At 39.2% G+C, this 22,071-nt stretch overlaps 1 protein-coding gene across 1 annotated transcript; it reads left to right on the top strand.

Moving 5' to 3' along the window:
- The first annotated feature begins 5,789 nt into the window (after window positions 1–5,789).
- Window positions 5,790–17,253, top strand: LRRC23 (leucine rich repeat containing 23). The gene is made up of 8 exons (XM_083351919.1): window positions 5,790–5,937; window positions 9,692–9,837; window positions 10,496–10,608; window positions 10,776–11,029; window positions 11,151–11,281; window positions 12,390–12,526; window positions 15,229–15,490; window positions 17,003–17,253. The coding sequence occupies exons 2-8, from the start codon at window positions 9,715–9,717 to the stop codon at window positions 17,042–17,044; spliced, it is 1,062 nt and encodes a 353-aa protein (XP_083208045.1). The 5' UTR covers window positions 5,790–5,937; window positions 9,692–9,714; the 3' UTR covers window positions 17,045–17,253.
- The last annotated feature ends 4,818 nt before the right edge of the window (window positions 17,254–22,071 follow it).

Genomic DNA, 22,071 nt, shown 5'->3' with positions numbered 1-22,071 from the left:
CTTTTCTCTATTTTCAACAAAAAGTCCGTAAAAGGTTTATTGTTTTATCCATGACAAACAGCTCAGTTTTGGCATATCTGACATCTTTACAACCCATTTCTCTATTGTGCATATAATGCTTGTCTCATTTCTCATGTGTGCTGCCAAAAGCAGAAATGTAAGCAATATACCGTAAGTCAAAGATATTTGCTGAATTAAGTGCTAAATTGAGCTTGATAACATTCAGGAACTAATCTGCAGGATTGGTGAAGAAAATATCGTAGATATCTATCACAGCAACGGCACTTCAAAATCAACCTGCTTTGTACAAATTCTATCAAGGAGAAAATATGTTATATAATTCAGTTACTGAATGTGGATAAAGCTGCTCCTCTGTCTAAATCACTGTTTTTCTTGCCATGTTTGAAAAATACTGGTCTAGATGTGCATTTTTTGCATACCCAGGTCAAAGACACGGTAATATTGGAAACTCCTGGTGCCACTTCTTGGACTCAGCCTGGGCTGTGATCCTGCCGCATACTTTGGCTCCTGTCCTAGATCTGTTGAATAGAGTAGACTGCATTGTGGTTTGCATCTCACTGTGGTTTAATCAGAGAACAAACAGCCTGTTGTGATGCTGGGTTTGTTTGAGGAGGGCTGTCAGTTAAAATATCTGTCAGTTCAATGTGCTGGATTCAAACAACTCCATTAATATAACATCAAAAGGATGGAGCCTGCTGTATTTTTTTTAAGTTGACGTAATTAAGGGGTTAAACATGAATCTGTAGACCCAGTAATTAAACCCCACTGAGATCAATAGAATTTGCATATATGGGATTCCAGTATATATAAAGAGGATTAAGTGGAAGAAATAATCTCTAACTGGGTATTCCAAAACTTATTTTTAGCCATAACACTTAACTAGATCAAAAATGATTACATGAATCAGGCGTTTGAATTAGGCTTTTTATCTACACCAGGGTTCCCCCTGGGGGTGTGAGAGGATATTCCAGGGGGGTACGAAAACGGCTTTTCAAAATTATAGTGTGTGCATAATTAGTTGCTGTTATTTCAAACTTTTGTAAGGGGTGCGAGAATATATCAGAAGCGTTCCTAGGGCTGCAGGGTATAGAAAAGGTTGGGAGCCACTGATCTACACACTGCATAGAATTTAACAAGATGAATATGATGTTGAAAGAAAAATCAGGGTCCAATCCAAGCCGGGAATAAACAACATGGGCACATGGAGATAGGTTTTAGTTCAGGCATGTCAAACTGCCGGCCCATGGGCTGGATGTGTCACGCTGAAACTGCACCCACCGCTTTGCCGGCAATGGGGGAAAAGTCATGAGACGTTGTGAGTTTGACATGCCTGTTGTAGTTTATTGAAGAGGAGAGCCAGACAGAAAGATGGCTCTGGAAATACAATTGACCACATGGAACAGTGGGTGACTTTTATACCTTCTGGGGCTTTTGAGGTTGCTTCCTGTTCCTGTTTGAGGCTTTGTATTTCCTGTGTCATGTACTTTGACCTGAGTGTGAGTGTGCCCTTTTGGTATTGGTGGGTTAATCTTATTATGTCCTGTCTTAAGAGTCTGGGTGGGGTATGTAGATTTTAAGGGTCTTTGACTTCCTAATTTCTTCAGTTTCTAGCTGGAAGTCTCCAAACTTTCTGAAAAGATTATCGAATTTGCATTTCTAAAAGCTGGCTTCTGCCTAGGGACTGGGCTGATTTCTGTCTTTTTTTTAAAGAACTCCATTATTCCTTTGGGAAAATATATTCTGCCTTTTTAATATTTCCCAAAATATTTCTTTCTCTGGATTGTGACTATATAAATATTCTGGAATTATAAATCAGGTAAATAGCATTTTTCTGGGCCAAAGATGATCTCAATTAATTAATAATTACATCACAGAAAGATATAGAGCAAAAACTTTGTGGCTTTGCTACAGCACATCAAAAATAGTTATAACCTGATTTCTTAATATGTTCATACATAAGGGAATGGTGTGGTTTCTAGAAACCCCAAGGTTGAATATTAAACCGATGTTATTTCATAAATAGCACTTTATTCAGCAGATTGCATAACTTTTAATCCAATTACAGGGAAGAAATTATTGTCATATGTCAGCAAAAGTTTAGTTTGATCAATCCTATGTCTTATAATGGTAGCATGTGCAGATGAGGACATGTAACCTTGGACATCTGACAATATTAGATAGTGGCCATCAAGAACAACGGCAAAGTTCATAAAAACTGGAGTTGACTGTTTCCCAGATGAGCACATGCTCAGAGTAAGAGGGGACAAAGAACATACTGAGATGAGATACGAAAGTCTTGACAAAAGAGATTGTTCAGGATTCTAGCTTCTGCCAAGGAGGAGATAATTTTCATGTTTTTTTAATTTACTGGAATTCATTAACATTGAAATAAATTAGTGTCTCGTGTATAGTAATTGGTAAGAACAAAAACTTTTATAAACACTTTTAAAAGTGAAATTATTCTCCAAAGAAGAAGAAACCCATCAACAATTTGATGGGCTTAAACAAGATAGTAAATCATAAAATACATGCAAATTGTAGTATAAGGTACTACAATGTCATAAGCCAGAAACAAGCCAACTACATTCTGATGTAATAAGTGAGTTCAGACTTACTGTTAAAATCAAATGCTATCCTAATCACAGTGGATCTGTCCAGAATGGCTCTCCAGTGTTAAGAACCTTAATGTGTAACTGAATTGATTATTTATTTATTATTGGGACTTATATGCTGCCCTATCTCCCGAAGGAGTCAGGGCAGCTAACAACAATAACATACAATAAATACAGAAGTTAAGATAAAATTAAAGGCCCCTGTACAATAAATTAAAATTAAAATAAATTAAAAAATTAGAGTTAAAAAATTAAAAACATAATTAAAATCCGTCAGTCCAGGTCAGCCAGGTGGAAAAGGAGTGTTTTGAGGCCGCGGCGAAAGGACTGGAGATCTGGGGCCATCCGAAGCTCAGGGGGGAGCTGCTTCCATAGGACTGGTGCTCCCACAGAGAAGGATAATGTTGATAATCCCTCAGGATTAAATAATGAGCTCACACCATGCAAAATGGGTAGCAAGTAATCTCAAAACATTCTACATGGCCTTATAGAGCAGACTTTGTTTCCCATTTGATGTTCCTTCGATATACCTAATGTATGTCTTGAAAATGGTCCAACACGATCCTTAACAAATGTCAGATTTCTACACTGTCTTTCTGAAGAACTTATCCATTGGTCTTCTAGTAACAAAGTATTTTGTGGGGGTTCAAAGCCATAGCTATTGTGTGAACAGGCAAATATTCATATATTTTGTATGTAAATTTACAACAGGTTCTCCAATTTCCAAATGTTCCCACCAGTCCAAAAAGACTGCTTGCCCTGATTTGTTAGTTGTGTTTACTATGTACATAAAAACATTCAATCTATTTTAAACCATTTTTTTGCACACAAGAAACTCACTTATGTGTTCTCTCCTTGAGAATCCATGCACAAAAGATTTCCAGCAGATTCTTTTTGCTCTCTCACCTTGCCACATATTCCTTTTAAGTTGTGGAAACGAGTCTTCATTTCACTGAGTTTCTATATAGTAGGTCCCAAACATTGGATAAAATACCTATTCAGCTCTCTGGAGTTACACCTGATATTGCCCAGTATTTTACCTCCTTTGAGCTATATGTACTGTACTTAGCTTTTAGGAAGAATTTTTACCCATGCGTGCAAATGTATCTGCTACAGAAGTGTATTGGGTTTCTCAAAAGAGTGCAGTTAGCTGTTGTGTAGATGTAACTCTACTACATTTTATGTCTTGTGTCACTTCATTGACATACCTTGGGCATTCAGCAAAATCTATTTTCATGTTAAAAGGGCAGGGGAATGACACCCTATTATATTGGAGTGGAGGGGTCCCCAAAATATAGAAGCAGACACCACAATCTTTGATACCACCTGCCATCACCAGGCTAATATTTTCAGCATCCAATATATCCAGTCTATCCACTCTCCCCAGAAATCATACTTCCTGTTTTTAATGGTAGTTAACGAAGAAATAGCAAACTTTTTTTTGCCAGAAAAGCATGTTTCTATTAGGAAGGTCCAACCTGCCTGGTCCAAATGAATGTAATTAAGTCACAATTCTTCAACTGCCCATTTCAGTGATATCACTATCAGCGTTCAGTCACTTGGCCTTTGGCTGCTGTAGGAGGAGCAAAGCAAATGTTTGTTTCATGCTGGGGACATAGTTCCCCAATCGCTTGCAATTTAATTAGCAATTGAGCTGAAGTAGAGAGTGACCAGGAAGTGCTGCTTCAGTCAAACTAAGGCCACTACGCTCTGTGCAGCACCAAATCCTCTGCAAGCTGAAATCAAGAACCAATGACTGATGATTTGTAGCCCAACATGTGTATTATACATTCACAGGACACACAGCCTCCTTCCTCACCCAACCTTCTGTATGTAATTAAGTGCTCTTTATTTAATTTACTCCTTATACAGGGCACATAGATTAATCTAATGAGATTATTTACTTGATTCATCTAAGTATTCCAGGTGGTATTCTGCATTAAAATAAATGCAGAATAAAAACTTTTAGCAGCATTCATTAAAAGCAATAAAAAATGAGTTAAAAGCCTGACAAAAAGTCCATGCTGCGGTAAAAGGAACTTGGAGTGCTATTACTCTGTCTTGTTCAATTGATTTGCTATGCTGGTTCAGCCTGTAGTTACACCATGGCAGCATGGATGAATCAGTCACTACAATTTAGTATGTTCTCTAACAGAGCCTCAATTTGTTATTACATAAGCCTTCATTGATGAGGGAGATGCAATGGATCCTCATGAACCTTATTTGTCATACATCTGTAAGCTAGTTAGCCAGGCAACCAAGAAGTTACAGAAATCAGAGGGAAATAAAATAGGGAAGGTGCAGGGGATTGAAAGACCGGAAGAATAAATAGTGACAGCATTCATAAGAAATGTTAACATTACTAAATAAATTTGGCAAAAGGTGGTACATAAGTGACACAGAAACAAGTACTGTATATGTGAAAAAACCTATTCTACTGTACCCTGAATGAAGAAAGAACATAGAACAAAAAATAACAGAGTTGAAAGGGACCCTGGAGGTCTTCTAATCCAACTTCCTGCTCGAGCAGGAGATACCATTTCAGACAAATAGCTGTCCTGTCTCTTATGTCCAAAGTGACAGCGTAGAAATCCTGCTATTTCTCTTTTGCATGCCATCACTTACTGTCGGCCCGGCTCTGCTTTGCTTCTTCTGACTCTTTGGAGCAGGGGTCTTCAAACTTGGCCCTTTTATGACTTGTGGACTTCAACTCCCAGAATTCCTCAGCCAGGCATGCCTGGCTGAGGAATTCTGGGAGTTGAAGTCCACAAGTCATAAAAGGGCCAAGTTTGAAGACCCCTGCTTTGGAGTCAGCTTAGCAACTTTTATGGATTTCAATCCTCAGAATTCCCAAAACGCCAAGTTTGAGACACACCGTTTCAGAGGTTCCCTTAGGACGCTTTATGCAAATATAGCGGCTCCCATCCAATCAGCTTCTCCCGCGCTTTCTGCCAGCCAGCCTTTGCCTGCCGCCGCCTTCGCGGGGTGGAAAAACCTGGCAGTCATTTGGCGGCTGCCGAAGAAGTAAAAGGCGTCCGCGATGACAGAGCCCGCCTCCTCCGGAGTTGCCCTAGCAACCAAGTCATCCACATTTAGTCTTGCACCGGGTCAGCATCTGGGAGTGGATAGTAGTAACTATTTGGGTAACCGCTTCTTTGAAGAGTTGAAGGAACGCGAATTGGGCAGAAGGTGGAGCTAAAGGGCTAGGGGTGGTTGCCTTGGTTTTCACGAGAATAGGGACGCTAAAAGCACAGGTGAGCAACGGTAATACAGAGAAAATCAACCGGTGCAACATCTGTCCACGGTATGTAATAAAATGCATCTATCGGTGTTCTCCTTTTGGAGAGGGCAGATAGGTGCAAGGGCTTCAGTTTCTCTTTTGCTGTAGGACATGCCCATGAAGTCCTTGTTTCATTATTTATATATCTGCCTTCCTACTGTGTGTCCTAGTTGGCCTCAAAATTGTCACTTCAACCCTCTTGTTCTGCTCCAATAGATTTTTCTGAGGCTGTTGGCCAAGATAAGATTCTAGTCCACATGACAGCTGCCTAGAAGATGTTTTGTTTTATTTTTTAATATATTTTATTTTTTTAAATAACAATCTTTAGTGCTTTGTAAACAGTATGTTGTCTGATTCATATATTTAACAAGTCACTAATAGTTAATTTCTGTTTTCATAATTAGGATGCTAACTAAAAATACCTTTCCTTAGTCCTCTCTTCTTCCAATAGTGTTCTCGTTTTACCAACATTGAGCAAATATAGTTCTTAGTACTATCAATGCATACGAATCTGAGTATAAACATTTTTCTAAGATTTAACAATAACATGCAATGTCTTTTCTAATCAGCTTATTTTACATTTGCAAAAAAACATCTTGTGCAAATCACTATAAGTTCTGTTTTCAGAACTCTTGTTTAAGCTTAGTTTCCCCTCAGTGTTCAAGACATTTCTTGTCAGTTATAGTTTTCTTAAAATTGATTACATTTAAATATCCAAAATATTTCATAAATTTAAATCATCCCAATATTTTTACATCTCCCATATCATAAAAAATACTATACTACTTATAAATCACATCTATCTTACTATAAATCCCCTTTATATCCAAAATTTGATTATTCTTTTAACCATATTCCGACAAATGTTTGGTCATATGGTACTCCATCTGATATGTCCGATCATGTCTCTTAAATTTGGTTCTTGCCTGTTCTTATTTAAGCTTAGTTTCCTTTCAGTATTCAAAACATTACTTATCAATTATAATTTTCTCAAAGTTGGTTACATTTAAACATCCAAAACATTTCATTCATTTAAATCATCCCATTATTTTCACATTTCCCATATCATAAAGATATACTATACTACTTATAAAGCATATCTATCTTACTATAGAGCCCACTCATATCCAAAATTTAACTATTCTTTTAACCATGTTCAAACAGTCATGTAGTATTCCATCTGGTAGGTCAAGTCATATTTTATGTTGCCCTGTAAACCGCCCTGAGTCCTTCAGGAATAGGGCGGTATAAAAATTTAAATAAATAAATAAATAAATAGTCATCTCTTTTGAGTTTGGCTCTCACCTTTTTCTTTTGCCAAACAGCTTTCCAAGTCAGTGTATTCAGCTTGTCATAGGATTCTTCCTGTATTTTTATAAGTGTTGTTAAGAATGGGAAAGACAAATTAGGTAAGGTGTTTTTGAGGGGGAGTTTCTCCCATTTATATTCATTAAGAAGCTTCCACTTTTCTTCTCCCTCAGTTTTTTGTCTCCCACACTCTGGTGATTCTCCTAAGAGCAATATTGTCCATTTTATCAAATCTTCCTTCTTATCTTCAAGTTTGTTTTGAAGTTCTGAAAAATAAAATGTCTTTTCCATTTTGAACGTTATAGCAAAATCTTGCAAATTTTCTTTGTGTTAAGCTGTCATTGTCTTCATTTGTAGTCTCCATCTTTGGATCACTTTCCTATAGTTTTTGTTCTAATATCTGATTTATCTCTTCATTCTTTATCACCATTTTCTGAGAAATTTTTAAGGATGTGCTCATTTAAATGATCAGAATTATTTTTAATCTCATTATGATTTGAAACAATTGTCATTTGAATTAGTTGCAACATACCATACATTTCCTCCTGAAAAATATTTGTCTTGTGTTATTCCTGCGGATCTCTGAAGTTCCAGACTGGGGATTTTAGAAAAGAATATATTGCGTGTGCTTTCTTACTACTTTTCATTGTATGTGCAACCTCCATTTTCATCAAACCAACCAGTCTTAAATTCCAAACAATATAGTTTTATATGTCTCTTATCTTTATAAACAGTCCAAAATGTTCAGCCACTTAAAAACAATCCGATAGTTTTCCCCCTAGAAGAATATCCAAAAAGTCTAAGTTTTTCTTTTTCTGCAGACAATTCTTAAATATCATAGCTCAGTAGGTATTTATTTATTTATTTATTTATTTATTTATTTATTTATTTATTTATTTATTTATTTATTAGTTTTTATAAACCGCCCTTCTCCCGAGGGACTCGGGGCGGTGTACAGAGGAAGGAATGTATACAGATTGAACAATAAAAATAATAAGAAACACTAATGAAAACAAACTGGGACCCCAATTAACGCTATCATGCCAGGCCGGACTGCTGGAACAGGAAAGTTTTTAAGTCGCGACGGAAGGTACGGAGGTCGGGGGCCATCCGGATTTCGGTTGGTAAGCTGTTCCAGAGGGCTGGCGCACCCACTGAGAATGCCCTCCCCCTGGGGGCCACCAGCCGACATTCCTTGAGCGGTGGCACCCTGAGGAGGCCCTCTCTGTGGGAGCGCACAGGACGGTGGGGTGCTGACATTGGCAGAAGGTGCTCCCGTAGGTAGTCCGGACCCATGCCATGTAGGGCTTTGTATGTCATTGTTAGCACCTTGAACTTCACACGGAAGGCAACCGGAAGCCAGTGCAGCGCACGGAGGAGAGGTGTGATATGGGAGTATCGGGAGGCTCCGATAATCCAGGAAGGTCAACAGTTTTCATAACATTTGTATTTCTCATTCTAAAATAGATAGCTCAGTATGTTTTCTTTCCTCTTTTCCCAGCTGTTCTCTGTTTAGCTAAGAATCACTGAGGATCAAAGGGATAGATTGTACTCTGTTTCTGGGTGTCTTGCCATTTTCTGAGGCAGAGCAGCTGTAGTTCTATACTCTGTTCCACCACTAGATGTCACTAGCTGTTTATTTTCCAAATTTAAAACAAAAAATATTATTTTCTTATAGTTTCATCAATATTCGTTTACATAGAAAGTCTTTAATGATTTCCATAGTTTTCAGTTTTATCTAAATTATATCTTTACATTAGTCCATTTCAATGTATTTCTGTCCCCAATAAAAATTAAATTGCCGCTTCCATCTATGGAAGGGTGGGGTTTTAATCACCTTCCTTCTCACGTTTGGAGGATTTTTTGCTTCTTGGGGATCTTTTCCAGGAAATTAGTTTCAAAATAGAGAAGAAAAGATCGATTTTCTCACCCAGCTCCAACACACTGTTCACAGTTGTTCTTAGTTGGTGCTTTTGGACTTTGGATACCAGTAGCTTGGGCTAGTCACTGGAATGCAGCTAGCCTTTCTCCTGTTGGGTTGGAGGGCTTCCCTCAGATCAAATGGATCGACTGCAGTCATTCCATGATCAATGGGGGGGGGGGGCTCTCCTTCATCGCCTTTCCAGGACGACTTTAGACCCATTTAGGATCCCCTGTCAGGGCGAAACCAGCTTTGGGGTGTGGAGTTCCGCAATCCCCCATCCCCATCGTGATGCTACAATGCAAAACCAGAAGTATCTCTGCCTGGAAGATGTTTTAAAAGGTCTTCAAAAGGACATTATGCAAAAAGACCCGCTGAAATATAGGATGTTTCTTAAAAGCGTCTCCCTCCCTCCTCCTATAATGGTATCCTGAAATGAGAACATTTTGCCCTTCTCACCAATACCAACACCAAGTTTGTTCATATTCAATTGAAATAAGATTCTGGCCACTTTGCTAGAATTCACTAACAATCTTCGTTATTTTATAGCCTGAAAGCATTAACTCTGGAAAATGTCAGATGAGGAACCTGATGATGAAAATGATACTGAAGAAGAAGTTGAAGAAAAGAAAGAAGAAAGGGAGGTGGAGGTAGACGGCGAAGGTGAAGGCGAAGCGGATGAAGAAGTGGAAGAGGTAAAACATGTTAATATTAACTGTATTTTTTCAAATACATATAAAATATAATTCCTTTATTCATTCATGGAATTTATACAGTACCTCAACCTAGGCAGTAAAGCAATTGGAAAATGTTTTCTCTACCCATCAAAATCAATGCAATTAAAAAAAACTTAGTGTCGTTCTTAACATAGCCTATGTAGGATGCTCTTTGCAAAAGAATACCCACAAGTTCCCTTTCTAAAGGAGCTTCTGTTTTAAAGATGTATAAAACAAGACATTCTTGTCAAAAAAGAAGAAACAGTGAACAGGTTTGACCTTTTTAGAAATAAAGTAAATGTTATGTGTACAGGTCTCAGAACATCTCTGAGCGAGATGATGGATGCTGATTTTAAATAAAATTGTCAGCTTACAACCCATAGTTTAGTTCACTCATCTCTACCCTCATTTCTCTCTCTCTCTCTCTCTCTCTCTCTCTCTCTCTCTCTCTCTCTCTGCCCCATTCCCCAGCTTGTCTGCTGTAGTGAAGAAGACATCAACCACATGCATGCATGCAAAGGAAGGCATGCAAAGTGAGAAGGAAATGTGTGAGGGGGGAAAAGGATACAAAAGGATTGCTGTGACTTGATAATGTTGCCTTGTATCTTTTCTTGACTGTGCTTTTTTCCCCCCACAGCCCCAAGTTTCAACCTCTCTCAATGAGGAGATGGTGAAGGAAGGCCTCTCACTTTTATGTAAAACTGGCAATGGTCTTGCTCATGCCTTTGTGAAATTAGAAGTCAGAGAAAAGTAAGTGCACAGGTATAGGTAACTCAACACCTGATTCCATTTTTCTAAGAGTTTTATCTCCTTGCCACGGGCTGTTATTCCACTTCCTGATGGAATAGATATGTTTAGGGAAGGAACTAGAAAGCTGGTAATTGGGGAATAATGTAATTTTCCTCATTTTGTGACAGGGAACTGACAGATATCACATTCATCCATAATTTCATCCATCTACGCTATGTAGACTTGTCAGACAACTTGCTCCGTGACCTCTCTCCATTGGCATTTCTCAGACATTTGCTGTGGCTGAAAGTGGATAATAATCGGTTAATCAGTGCCAGCATAGAAGAGTTGCCCTATTTGCAGATTGCAAGCTTTGCCAACAACCACATCAAGGACTGTAATGGCATTTGCCACCCACGTTTGACCAGCCTAAACCTGAGAGGTGAGTGGGTATATGCTCAAGGATTCCTCTGAACCCAGAGGGAAACGTCTCCCTTTGTTTTGCAGAAAAGGAATCCTGGACAATTAATTCTCTTATCACTGCCTATTGTTCTCCTATCCAGGCAATGCAATTGAGGTACTGTCAGGACTGAATCCAAATATCCTGTCAAATCTGCACACAGTAGAGTTACGAGGAAACAGTCTAAAGTCTACAGCTGGAATTTACTTGCCTAAGCTCAAAAACCTATACCTGGTAAGGGAACTTGTCCTTAAACACCCTTTTCACTATATATATGAAATTAGACATGATAACTGTACATAATTATACTACCGAGTTGTATAGTTATATAGGCTACAGAGAAACCTGGGGAAGCTTGATGATGTGAAAGGTAGGGCGTGCAAATGAAAATCTTCTCTTTTTTGGCTCACTAAAATCCATTTTTCCAAGTCACTGTTTTGCTTCAAGGGTAGCCCCATCTCCGAGGGATTTTCCTTGGAATATATATATAGCAGCTTCAAAAACACAGTCTATGCCTGATTGTGGCAGGGCTAAACAGAAGATGTGTTAATTGCATAGTCTGATCTTTTGTATTTCAAAGTGGATATGATTTCAATAATTAAAATACAGAATTACCATCCAGTATTAGCTCATAATTTCCCGAGCTTGACTCCAATTTCTGTTGGTGCGGTGTAATGATATTACAAAGAACTGGGTTCAGATTCCCATTCTAGTTCCCATAAAGCCCACCGAATGAAGCAGCCACATTCTCGGCAGTCTAACAGTGTTATGGTGAGGTTAAAAAAAGGGTGGGAAGACAGAAATCATGCTGGGCTCCTTTGAAGAAAGAAACAGCATAATCATGAAATTAACAATAACAACAAAATGCCAGTATTATTACGTAAGAGTGGTCACTGGGGAATATAGAGGGGAGGGAACATTAGTGATGACTCAATTTCATGATATATCATATGCCAAGAATGTGATTGTGCTCTTGCATATTTATTCATCTTAGGCAATATCTTTATTACACTCGAGATCACAAAAATCAAACTGTCAAGATATTCAGGTCTCTTAATCAGGCAAAATGTAACAAAAATATTTATAGAAGAGAGAGGCAAATGCTGATTTGTTTCTAAAGCCATAGAATCTTTAGAGTTTAGATGGAATGCAGACAATCCATCTATCTCTGAATTTTCCCCTACCATTGTAAAGGCCAGATGAGGCTTGGAAAAAGATATCCCTAAAATTAATTAATTGCAAACACATGGCTGGTTTATAAAATCTCTTATTCCTCATTATTGGGTGAATATACTCTTATTCAACTCTGATATTCTGTTCTCTACAATATCTTCTTTTTTAGGCTCAGAATGCTATTAGTCATCTAGAGGACTTAGAAAATTTGGAGCAACTCACAACTCTACACCTGCGTGACAATCTAATTGAAGTGTTGGAAGGCTTCTCATGCAACATGAAATCTCTTCAGTATATCAATTTACGGTGTGTGGGCTTCTGTATAGAATATCAAAGTCATCTTGGAAATAAAGAGAAAATAATATGAGAAGTTATGTTTAAACCATGTCTTCCCAACAAATATAAATCTTTAGTTTTTTAAAAAATGCAGTAGAACATTACTCCTATAACATTGGCTGCATTAGATCACAGCAACAGGGACAACCTTACATGGTTGTGGTTAAAGTTTTGGATATGAAGTGGGGACAATGGATTTAAGTTTGCCAGTAAGTCACATTCATTCCCCCTCCCCAAACAAGGTAGGAAATGGGGCAAGGGCACAGAAGAGGGATCTAAATCATATAGCAATTATAAAAATAATAATACATGACATTTTTTGTTCAAAATGAAATGTTAAGGTCATTGAAAATCAAAGATCGACTTGCAACTACAATAACTCTCATTTTGCATCTTAAAGCATAATCACAGTATGTTCCCATTAGTGACTTCTAAAATCTTCCTAGCATCACTCAAACATCATTGAGGCAATATAAAACTTGTTCTCAGTGTAATTACATCAGTACAATGATTATTCAGTGATTGAAGACAATACTACCAGTCACTAGTAGGAACTGATATAAGATACCTTGATATGAAGATGTTAGATTTGTAGAAAATAAATAGTAGCAGCCAGCAGACTTTTAAAGCTTCTAAGACATTTGCTCTGTCTGAACAGTGTGATTTAAACAGTTGTAATTTAAACAGTTGCAGTTCACAATCATTATTAATTCCTACTGATCCCAGTTGGTCCTAGGTGGTGGTTGTTTTTATTGTTGCTGTTGTTATTATTATTAATAATAGTTAAATTTAAATGTCTGTTCTGTGCCTAGAATAGCTTATTATGACCATAGCTTAAAGGGGAGATTCTGACACCAGATGTCTTCTAAAAGTAAACTTCTTTGAGTGAGGATTATTTCCCCACCGTCTTGAAGGAGGCGGTGGTGAGACCTCTCCTCAAGAAGCCTGCCTTGGACCCAGCTGTATTGAACAACTTTCGTCCAGTCTCCAACCTTCGCTTTCTTGCGAAGGTTGTTGAGAGTGTGGTGGCGCATCAGCTCCCTCTGGTCCTGGATGAAGCGGATTATCTGGACCCTTACCAATCGGGTTTCAGGCCCGGGTACAGCACGGAGACGGCATTGGTCGCTCTGGTGAATGATCTCTGGAGGGCTCGGGATAGGGGATATTCCTCTGTCCTAGTCCTATTAGACCTCTCGGCAGCTTTCGATACCATCGACCATGGTATCCTGCTGCGGCGTCTCAGGGGATTGGGAGTGGGAGGCACAGTTTTTCAGTGGTTCTCCTCCTATCTCCTGGGACGCTCGCAGTCAGTGTTGGCAGGGGGGCAGAGGTCGACCCCTAGGACTCTCGCTTGTGGAGTTCCTCAGGGATCGGTCCTCTCGCCTCTCCTGTTCAACATCTACATGAAACCGCTGGGTGAGATCATTCGTGGTTTTGGAGTTGGGTATCATCAATATGCCGATGATACCCAACTTTTCATTTCGACCCCAAACCACCCCAGTGATGCCCTCGCTGTGATGTCCCGTTGCCTGGAGGCGGTTCGGGTCTGGATGGGGAGGAACAGACTTCAACTCAACCCTGACAAGACTGAGTGGCTGTACATTCCGGCATCCCGGGACATTCAAAATGTTCCATCGCTTTCTATGGGGGGTGAGCTTTTACCCCCTGTGGATAGGGCTCGCAACTTGGGAGTCCTCCTAGATTCACGACTTACTCTGGAAGATCATATAGTGGCCGTGACTAGGGGGGCTTTTGCCCAGGTTCGCCTGGTGCGCCAGTTGCGGCCCTATCTGGACCGGGATGCCCTGTGTACAGTCACTCATGCGCTCGTGACCTCTCGCCTAGACTATTGTAATGCTCTCTACATGGGGCTTCCTTTGAAGACTACTCGGAGGCTCCAACTGGTACAGAATGCAGCCGCGAGAGTTGTCTTGGGAGTTTCCCGGTACTCCCATGTTACACCTTTGCTCCGCGAGCTGCATTGGTTACCAGTTGTCTTCCGGGTAAGGTTCAAGGTCTTGGTTATGATCTTTAAGTCCTTACATGGCATGGGTCCGGGATACCTCGAGGACCACCTGCTGCCGGCGTCAACTCCCCTCCGCCCTGTGCATGCCCACAGAGAGGGCCTCCTCAGGGTGCCTCCGGTCAGGGAATGTCGACTGGTGGCCCCCAGGGGGAGGGCCTTCTCTGTGGGTCCCCCGGCACTATGGAACCAACTGCCGGTTGAGCTCCGGATGGCATCGGACCTTCAATCCTTCCGTCGCGGGTTGAAGACCCATTTATTTGAATTAGCTGGTCTGGCCTGATAGGGGTATATGGGTTTTTTATTGGTTTTTATTATTTTATCATTGTTGTATTTTAATTGGGCATTGGTTTAATTTTCTTTTAATTTTTGTACTGCTATTTATATATGCCCTGTGAACCGCCCTGAGTCCCTTAGGGAGAAGGGCGGTATAGAAATCTCAATAAAATAAATAAAAATAAATAAATAAATGTACAAGGAGGCCCACAAAGGAAACATTTTAAACTCAAAACAACTCTTACTTCTTTTTTTAAAAAAATACACCATTTATTCTTCACATTTCCTTTTGAACCTATTGCTTTCTTTTAAATTGTTATTTTCCTAATAGGGAATATTTTGTAAGGCAGATATCTCTCTCCCATTCCTGCAGGGGAAATGCAATTGCACAAATACAGGAATTGGAAAAGTTGCAAGTGCTGCCCATGTTACGAGCCCTGGTCTTGTTAGAGAATCCTTGTTCTGATGACTCGGAATACCGTTTAGAAGCCCTGGTCCTGCTCCCACACCTGGAGCGCCTCGATAAAGATTTCTTTGAGGAAGAAGAACGCAATGAGGCTGCAGATATACGTCAACGGCGAAAAGAAGAAGAGTTGGAATTGCAGAAAGAGAGAGAGAGAGAGAAGGAGCTTGAAGTGAGACAAGGAAAAATTAGGGTTTTTTTCCTAATTAGAGGGATGTGAAGTATAAAGGACTGCGCCCTTTTGTCTTTTGTTACAGTTGCCTTAACTATTTTTCTTTTTAAGTCTACAGTGGTGCTAAAAATGGATCATAATTGAGAGGGGGCACATGGAGAATATGTTATGAACACTGGAAGGAGATGAATTCTATTTGGATAATAACATTCCTTACCTAGGTTATTAAACTGTTTTGTGTAGTTGTTTAGTCTTGAATGGTGCATCTGGATAGCTCTCATGAACTATAATACATTTTATATTACCTTAATCCTTAATAGTAGTCCATTATGGCATCAATTTGTTGCAACACAAAGCTATTTTAATTGAAAGCCTACATTTAATGAAGGGGACCTGGCCCATGAAAGCTTAATTTCATAATAACTTGTTTACAGTGGTCTTTAAAATTCTACAACATATGTTGTATTTTTCTGCAGCATATTGGTATGACTTTCCTTTGGAAATTTGTAAAAAAAATGCAAAGTTGGCAGGGCACAGGAGGAGAAAAATAATATCTAATCTAAGAAATTACAAATGTACTGGAATCAAAAGATTCTGTTGTTGTGTGGATAAAAATGTGGTTCTACAATGCCACTATCTCTAAAGGGGCCTTTGGGAAACAGAATAAATCATTCCATAACAGAATGAAAGGAAGTAGGAGATGGTGCTATCTATACTATATAACACAAGATTTACAGGTGCAATTTTTTAAAAAAGCAGAGGAAGCAAACAGACATTATTGGGAAACCACTAAAAAAACAATAACTGATAATGTCATTTTATAAAACTGTGGTGCAGGCACACTGAGCAAAGGATATAATATCTATAAAGGAGGTATTGAGCATCTTACTAAGTGAAGATACTCCAGAAGTATACAAGGATGTGGGTTGAGTACAAATAATCAATAAAGGTGATAAACTGTAGCTCAAAATAAAACATGTATGGAGATTCTTCAGCACAGACTGCGTAACTGAATATCAAATACACTAATATATGGACACTATCCCTATCTTACAAAACTTTGAAATTGTACTAAGACAAATGTGTAGGAAACAATTTGATTATTCCGTTATTCCAACAGTATATACACCCCTGACTTATAGATGAGTAAAAGCATACCTGTTTAACATAAAGGTACTTCATGGTTTATTTTTTGTAAAATCCACAATGTGTCCTAGAATTGTACAAAAATAAAAGGCAAATAATTCACTGAGGATGCCTCCTTCAAGTGGAATATCCAGATTAATAGGAGCTGATACTCTTGCTACTTCCAATAGAATTTGCCAAGGAGAGTGTCTCTGAAGATTATATTGTTTCTATCTACTGTCTGGGCTATTATAATGATAGCAATTGAAAATAACTCGCTTCTGATGCAGCTCGTATATTTAGAGTATGCCTTATGCTTTGCCACTCTACCATAAGATCCTCATTTGGAAATACTCTGAGCCTGTTCTTTTTCCCCATATTTTTCAGGAAGCAGAAGACAACGCTCAAGAAGACTTAACGACTGAGTGACAAGTATATGTAAGTCCAAGGAAAGGAGTAAGAGCTACAAGCTGCCTTCCAGTCTTCTTCCCTGTGTTGTACAGCTCTGACCCAGTTAGCACTAATCTTGGCATGTTGCAACCGAAGTGTATTGTATAGTTCCTGGATAGAACCATAGTGGATAGCCTTTGTGGATGGTTGTCTGTTCTTTCAATAAGTTGTGATTGAAGCATTTCAATAAAAAAAAACACGAATCTGATGAAGCAAGGCAAAGCAGGTTGCTTTTGGCATCCCATTTCTGCAGCACTATCTCCCCCTCCCTCCCTGAGTCGCTCCATCCTCTACGTGCCGTTTGCAAAGCTCCCTAGAAATCCTGACTCATCGTCGGCTCTAGGTCACATGCTGCCATCCTGGCCCTATCAGGGGCGGCACTATCCTACCTCTGCTGCTGTTGCTGCTCATCCAGCTACTGGCTCAGAGGATACAGAAGCTTTCCTTCAAGTCCTGCATCTTTCAGCTCACCATCTATCTCCTCTTAGCAGCCCTGCACTAGGAGGGTAAGTGCCACCCACCCTATCTCCCCTGCCCCCCCCACCCAGCAATTTAACCCTGGTTCTCAACAATTACCTCTTTAAGATTATTCCCTTAAGCATTACAAATAGTGTCTTTGCCATTCCGAATCATTTTTTTTTCTTCGTGTTATCTTTCTAACACATGACCTTCTGAGCTTTCTGTCTCACCTTTGGCGGCTACAAATTCCTCCCTCTGGATGTTGTGTTTGTGGTCCCTGATCACAGAACTGTGGAGTTCAGAGTTGGGGACAAAAAAAGTGATGCATCCTTAACAGAAATGTGCAGAAAACCTGATAAGTCTTTTTCACCCTAGGGATCAAGCTGAGTTTTCCCATTATCACCACCTACAGGCAAGTAGATGGTGCCATTGCAGACTGTACCCCAACTATGATTGACACAGAGTGATATACCATTAATTGGACACCTGTGATCCACTCTGGGATCCTGAAAGGAAAGCAATGGCAGCCTGATAATCTCTTATTGCATCATCTTAAGGTGATGGCGTGCTTTTCCAGGGTAATTCTTTGCTGGCATCTGGGAAAATGAAGATGTGGATGGGTTTTGTGCTATCAGTGCCTTATCTGAAAGCCTGGAGTAGCAGTCCATGCAGATATAACAACATTCAAACAGATTCCCATAGAAGCTTTTATCATCTCGATCCCTGGGGCTTTCTGGGGCTCCTCGGCTATGTCTCCTTCTCCTCTTCCTCCCTGGCCAATCCTTATCCCTGCTTATCTGAGCCTGACCTCCTTTCAGAACCAAACTGCTCCTGGTGCTTCTGATTTTTCTTACTGCTGGTTTGGAAAGTACTTGTGTGGGAGAATGGGAAAGAAAAAGATGTTGGAAAGAACTGAAAAATGAGGACCAATGTGACTGGGGGTCAGAAGGCAGCTCGGCTAAACTCAGCTTTTCTGAACCTAAGACTCTTTGAAGGATGAGGTCAAAGCAGAAGATACACCAAACCAATAAAATATTCTAACCGCAATCAGTACTGGAATGACTCGAGTGTATCAATAGGACTGATGAACAGAGAATTCTAGACTGCTTACGCTTTGGACTCTGCCAAAGAAATGCTGACACTAATGGAATCCTCAATATGGATGCCAATCAATACATGCCTGGTATCTGCATCACTGTGGCGCAGGTAGAGGAATGCCCATAAATATCTTCCTGATGACATTAAAGGGCAATATGGCTTCATCATTCTTATCTTCCTTTCAGATTATAGGTATTGCTAAAAAAAACCAACACCCTACAGTTTAGCACCAGGCAAGAAAGGGATGGTTGAGCAAAGAGGCAAGTCAACTAACTATGGGAAGGAGACTTCACTGGGAAGGAAGAGAGTTGAATTTTGCATTCCTTTCTGGATCTGTCCACTTTCAGAGTTTCTGATAGGAATGGGTAGACCCCCTACTTTCATGCTAACAAGGCAATTGACTGTTTCTTTCTCTGAACACTTCATTTGTACTCTTGACATCTTTATGTTCAGAATATTAGAGTTCGTCAGAAGACACATAACACAATCTTACAGGGGTGTAAGAGTAGACCTAGCTCTCTGTGAGACCTGGACTGGAGCCAAGAAAGAATTATGTAGGAGGTGCTCTGAGATTCATGAAGGAACTGTAGTTCTTACAATAAATACGTACCTCTTTTTAGGCATGAGACCTCCTCTGTGTGATTACTGGTATCTCTGGTCAAACACCTGTCTTGCATCTATAACATGTCAGTTGTCCAGATAAAATGGGCGGTAAAAAGCCTTTTTAATTAAAAATAAGAACACATCCAGCAAGGAAAAAATTAATTTTTCTTTATACTAAGGCACTAATCCTGAGAAGTTACTTAGCTCTACTAGTAATTTATTTGTACATACTGTATTTATTTATGTTAACTGCATTTGGCTCCTCCAAGCTGTTGAGAGAATAGTGGAATGCGTATAGATCTGCTCAGATATAAAAGCAGTTAAGTTCAGCACGTCTTACTTCCAAATAAGTGTAATTAAAATTGCAACCTGAAATGGTTAAAGGAGGAAGCTTGTGCTTCCTAGCAAATAAATATACACACTGAAAATAAGTTGTTAAATCCTCACCTCCCCAGTAAAACTGCATGTGCTGGGACAGGAGGAATTGTGTTTTTTGTCAGAGACAAGGCTGTGACTATCTTGTCTGTTCTATGAGTGCAGAAAAAAAGGAGAAATGCACACAGATCCCAGAGGTAGCTAGAATTCATTTAAGAAAGCAATTTTTTACCGAGTCTTTACTGTTTTAATTCTTAAATTGTATATAACAGTTCAAAACATGTCAGTCTGTTTCTGATGAATCTCAGAATTTAGGAATAACATTTGCAGAGCCAAAGAACAAGAGCCAAATGTCCTAACTTGTAAACATGCTGAATGATGAACAATTATTCTTGGTATAGAATTTGGATTGCCTGGGAAGATTTCAGTCCTTGCAAAGAGCACCTGCTCTGTTAAATGATGGTAATGCACACACACAACCACTTTGGATCCTACACAATAATGGCATTATCGGGAAAGGCCGCTGTTACCTCCACATCATTGCAATCAAGAAGTGTGCATAGTATAAACTCTAACTAATGACATTAAATTCAAGAACTATAAAACAGGATATAGGAGAGTATTAATGTTTTGTCTTGCAAGGACATTTCCACATAAGGCTTTAAAACTGCTTAAATAGGGCCCTCCCCCCTCAAACATATGGTCTCTTGCTACTGTCTAGTGCTGGGTACCAATCTTGAAGATGGGTGGTCTCCCTACCAGATGAAAAGGGAGACCAACGTAGGGGTACTTATCAGTGGATAACCACCCATCTTCAAGAATTGCAGAGATCTGGTGTTTCTTGCATAGAACCAGAAGATTTCTAATTTCTTTTGGGTCAGAGGTGAGCTGAAAATAAATTGGTTTTTTACTTTTATTTATAGTTAAATTTAATTTTAAGCCACACAAGTAGCATACAACATAGTTATTAATATAATGGAGCAAACCTGTGGTGGATTAACAGTACCAAAAGGTGAGTCCAATTTGAGCCATAAAGTATCATTCAATAGGAAAGTCCTAATCCAATTCTATGTAGTAAGCTGCCCTACTTTCCTTATGGCATAGCTCCTCTTTATTTTAATAGGATTTGTACAGGTGACCATCCTGAGTAGACTCTGCCATGAAGGTCCAAATCTGGATTTTCCATCTCAAATCCTCTGTGATATGTGTCATTATTTTGGCTTAGTGCCACCTCTGATATCTTGGTCATGCCTCATACAACATAATGCTCCTTCATTTGTGCATGGCTTGCATTTGTGTGCTGCTGGAGTCCAAATATTCCAACTAATTCATTGTTACTTCTTCATTTATAAAAATTTCATTGTAAGGGGAATTTTTGACAAAGAATTTGCAACTACTTCATCAAAACACAATTCCCATAATTGTTTGGAGAAACCACTAACCAGCTAAATACTGTTCTTCAGCTACTAGGGAACATGAATTGCAGGATACAATTATATTCACATCCTACATTGAGGCCTCCCACAAGCATATAGCTGGCTACTGAGAAAATAAAGAGCTGGACTTGATAGGCTGAAGATGTGATACAGCACGACCATATTAGCTTTTAAACTAGTTTAAAATTTGCCTGAGTTCTATTATACATTTGCCATCAGTTTTCATATACTTCTCTTTCTTTGATAGTGAAGGGAAATAACTTTGGAAGGCAAATTTTCCCATTATGGAGAATTTATTGTGCTTTTTCAAATTTGGGTTAGAAGTAGAAAGTGTCTTAACAATAGTATCAGACCTTAAAAATCAACCTAAGCAATTCACGTCTAAATTTCCAGCATCATTTTCTAAAGGCAGTTGTAGGATTGGAGGGGAATAGAAACGGGTTCAAAGCAGGAGGAAATAAATAATTTTTAAAGCCTTCTGATTCTTGAATTCAAATAAAACCATCTTCCCCCTTTTCAGCTGCCTATTATTCTCTTTTTCTGGGATGATATAAAAGTAGAAGAAAGAATATTCTACTTACAGAATAATATCTGGAAATATTAACTGCATAGTCTGTGATGAAGTAGAAATCAACCATTTGTGGCAGACAACTAGGTCTCTGGTAAAACTTTGTTAACTTTTGAGTCCTAATAAACTAGATTTGTGGTCTTTTCCCACCCTCGAGTCAAAATACTATCCATACAATACTATTCACCCTTATGTCAGCAGAATATCAGCATGATATGTGCTTTCCCCATTGCCAATCCCTATTTTACCAGTTACCGGATTGCCCTACAAAGTGACAAAGCCTACCTTTGGAGATGTCAGAATAAGGTAAGAATTAGCACCCCAAACACTAAGGATAACTTAAATTTACCTCTGGGGCTGAAGCAAGATGATGTCAATACTATTGGACCCAGCAGAAAAATAGATGTTGAGAATACCCTTACACCATGGTCAGAAGCAGAGCAAACGCCCTCCAAAGAAAACAAAAT

The sequence above is a fragment of the Vipera ursinii genome (assembly GCF_947247035.1).
Source record: "Vipera ursinii genome assembly, chromosome: 2".
Lineage (NCBI taxonomy): Eukaryota > Metazoa > Chordata > Lepidosauria > Squamata > Viperidae > Vipera > Vipera ursinii.
This window is presented reverse-complemented; position numbering and strand designations above follow the sequence as displayed.

Coding starts and splice junctions, on each gene's coding strand:
- LRRC23 (XM_083351919.1), top strand. CDS start 9,715: ATGTCAGATGAGGAACCTGATGATGAAAATGATACTGAAGAAGAAGTT. Junction 10,609..10,775: donor AAATTAGAAGTCAGAGAAAA/GTAAGTGCACAG, acceptor ATTTTGTGACAG/GGAACTGACAGATATCACAT. Junction 11,030..11,150: donor GACCAGCCTAAACCTGAGAG/GTGAGTGGGTAT, acceptor TCTCCTATCCAG/GCAATGCAATTGAGGTACTG.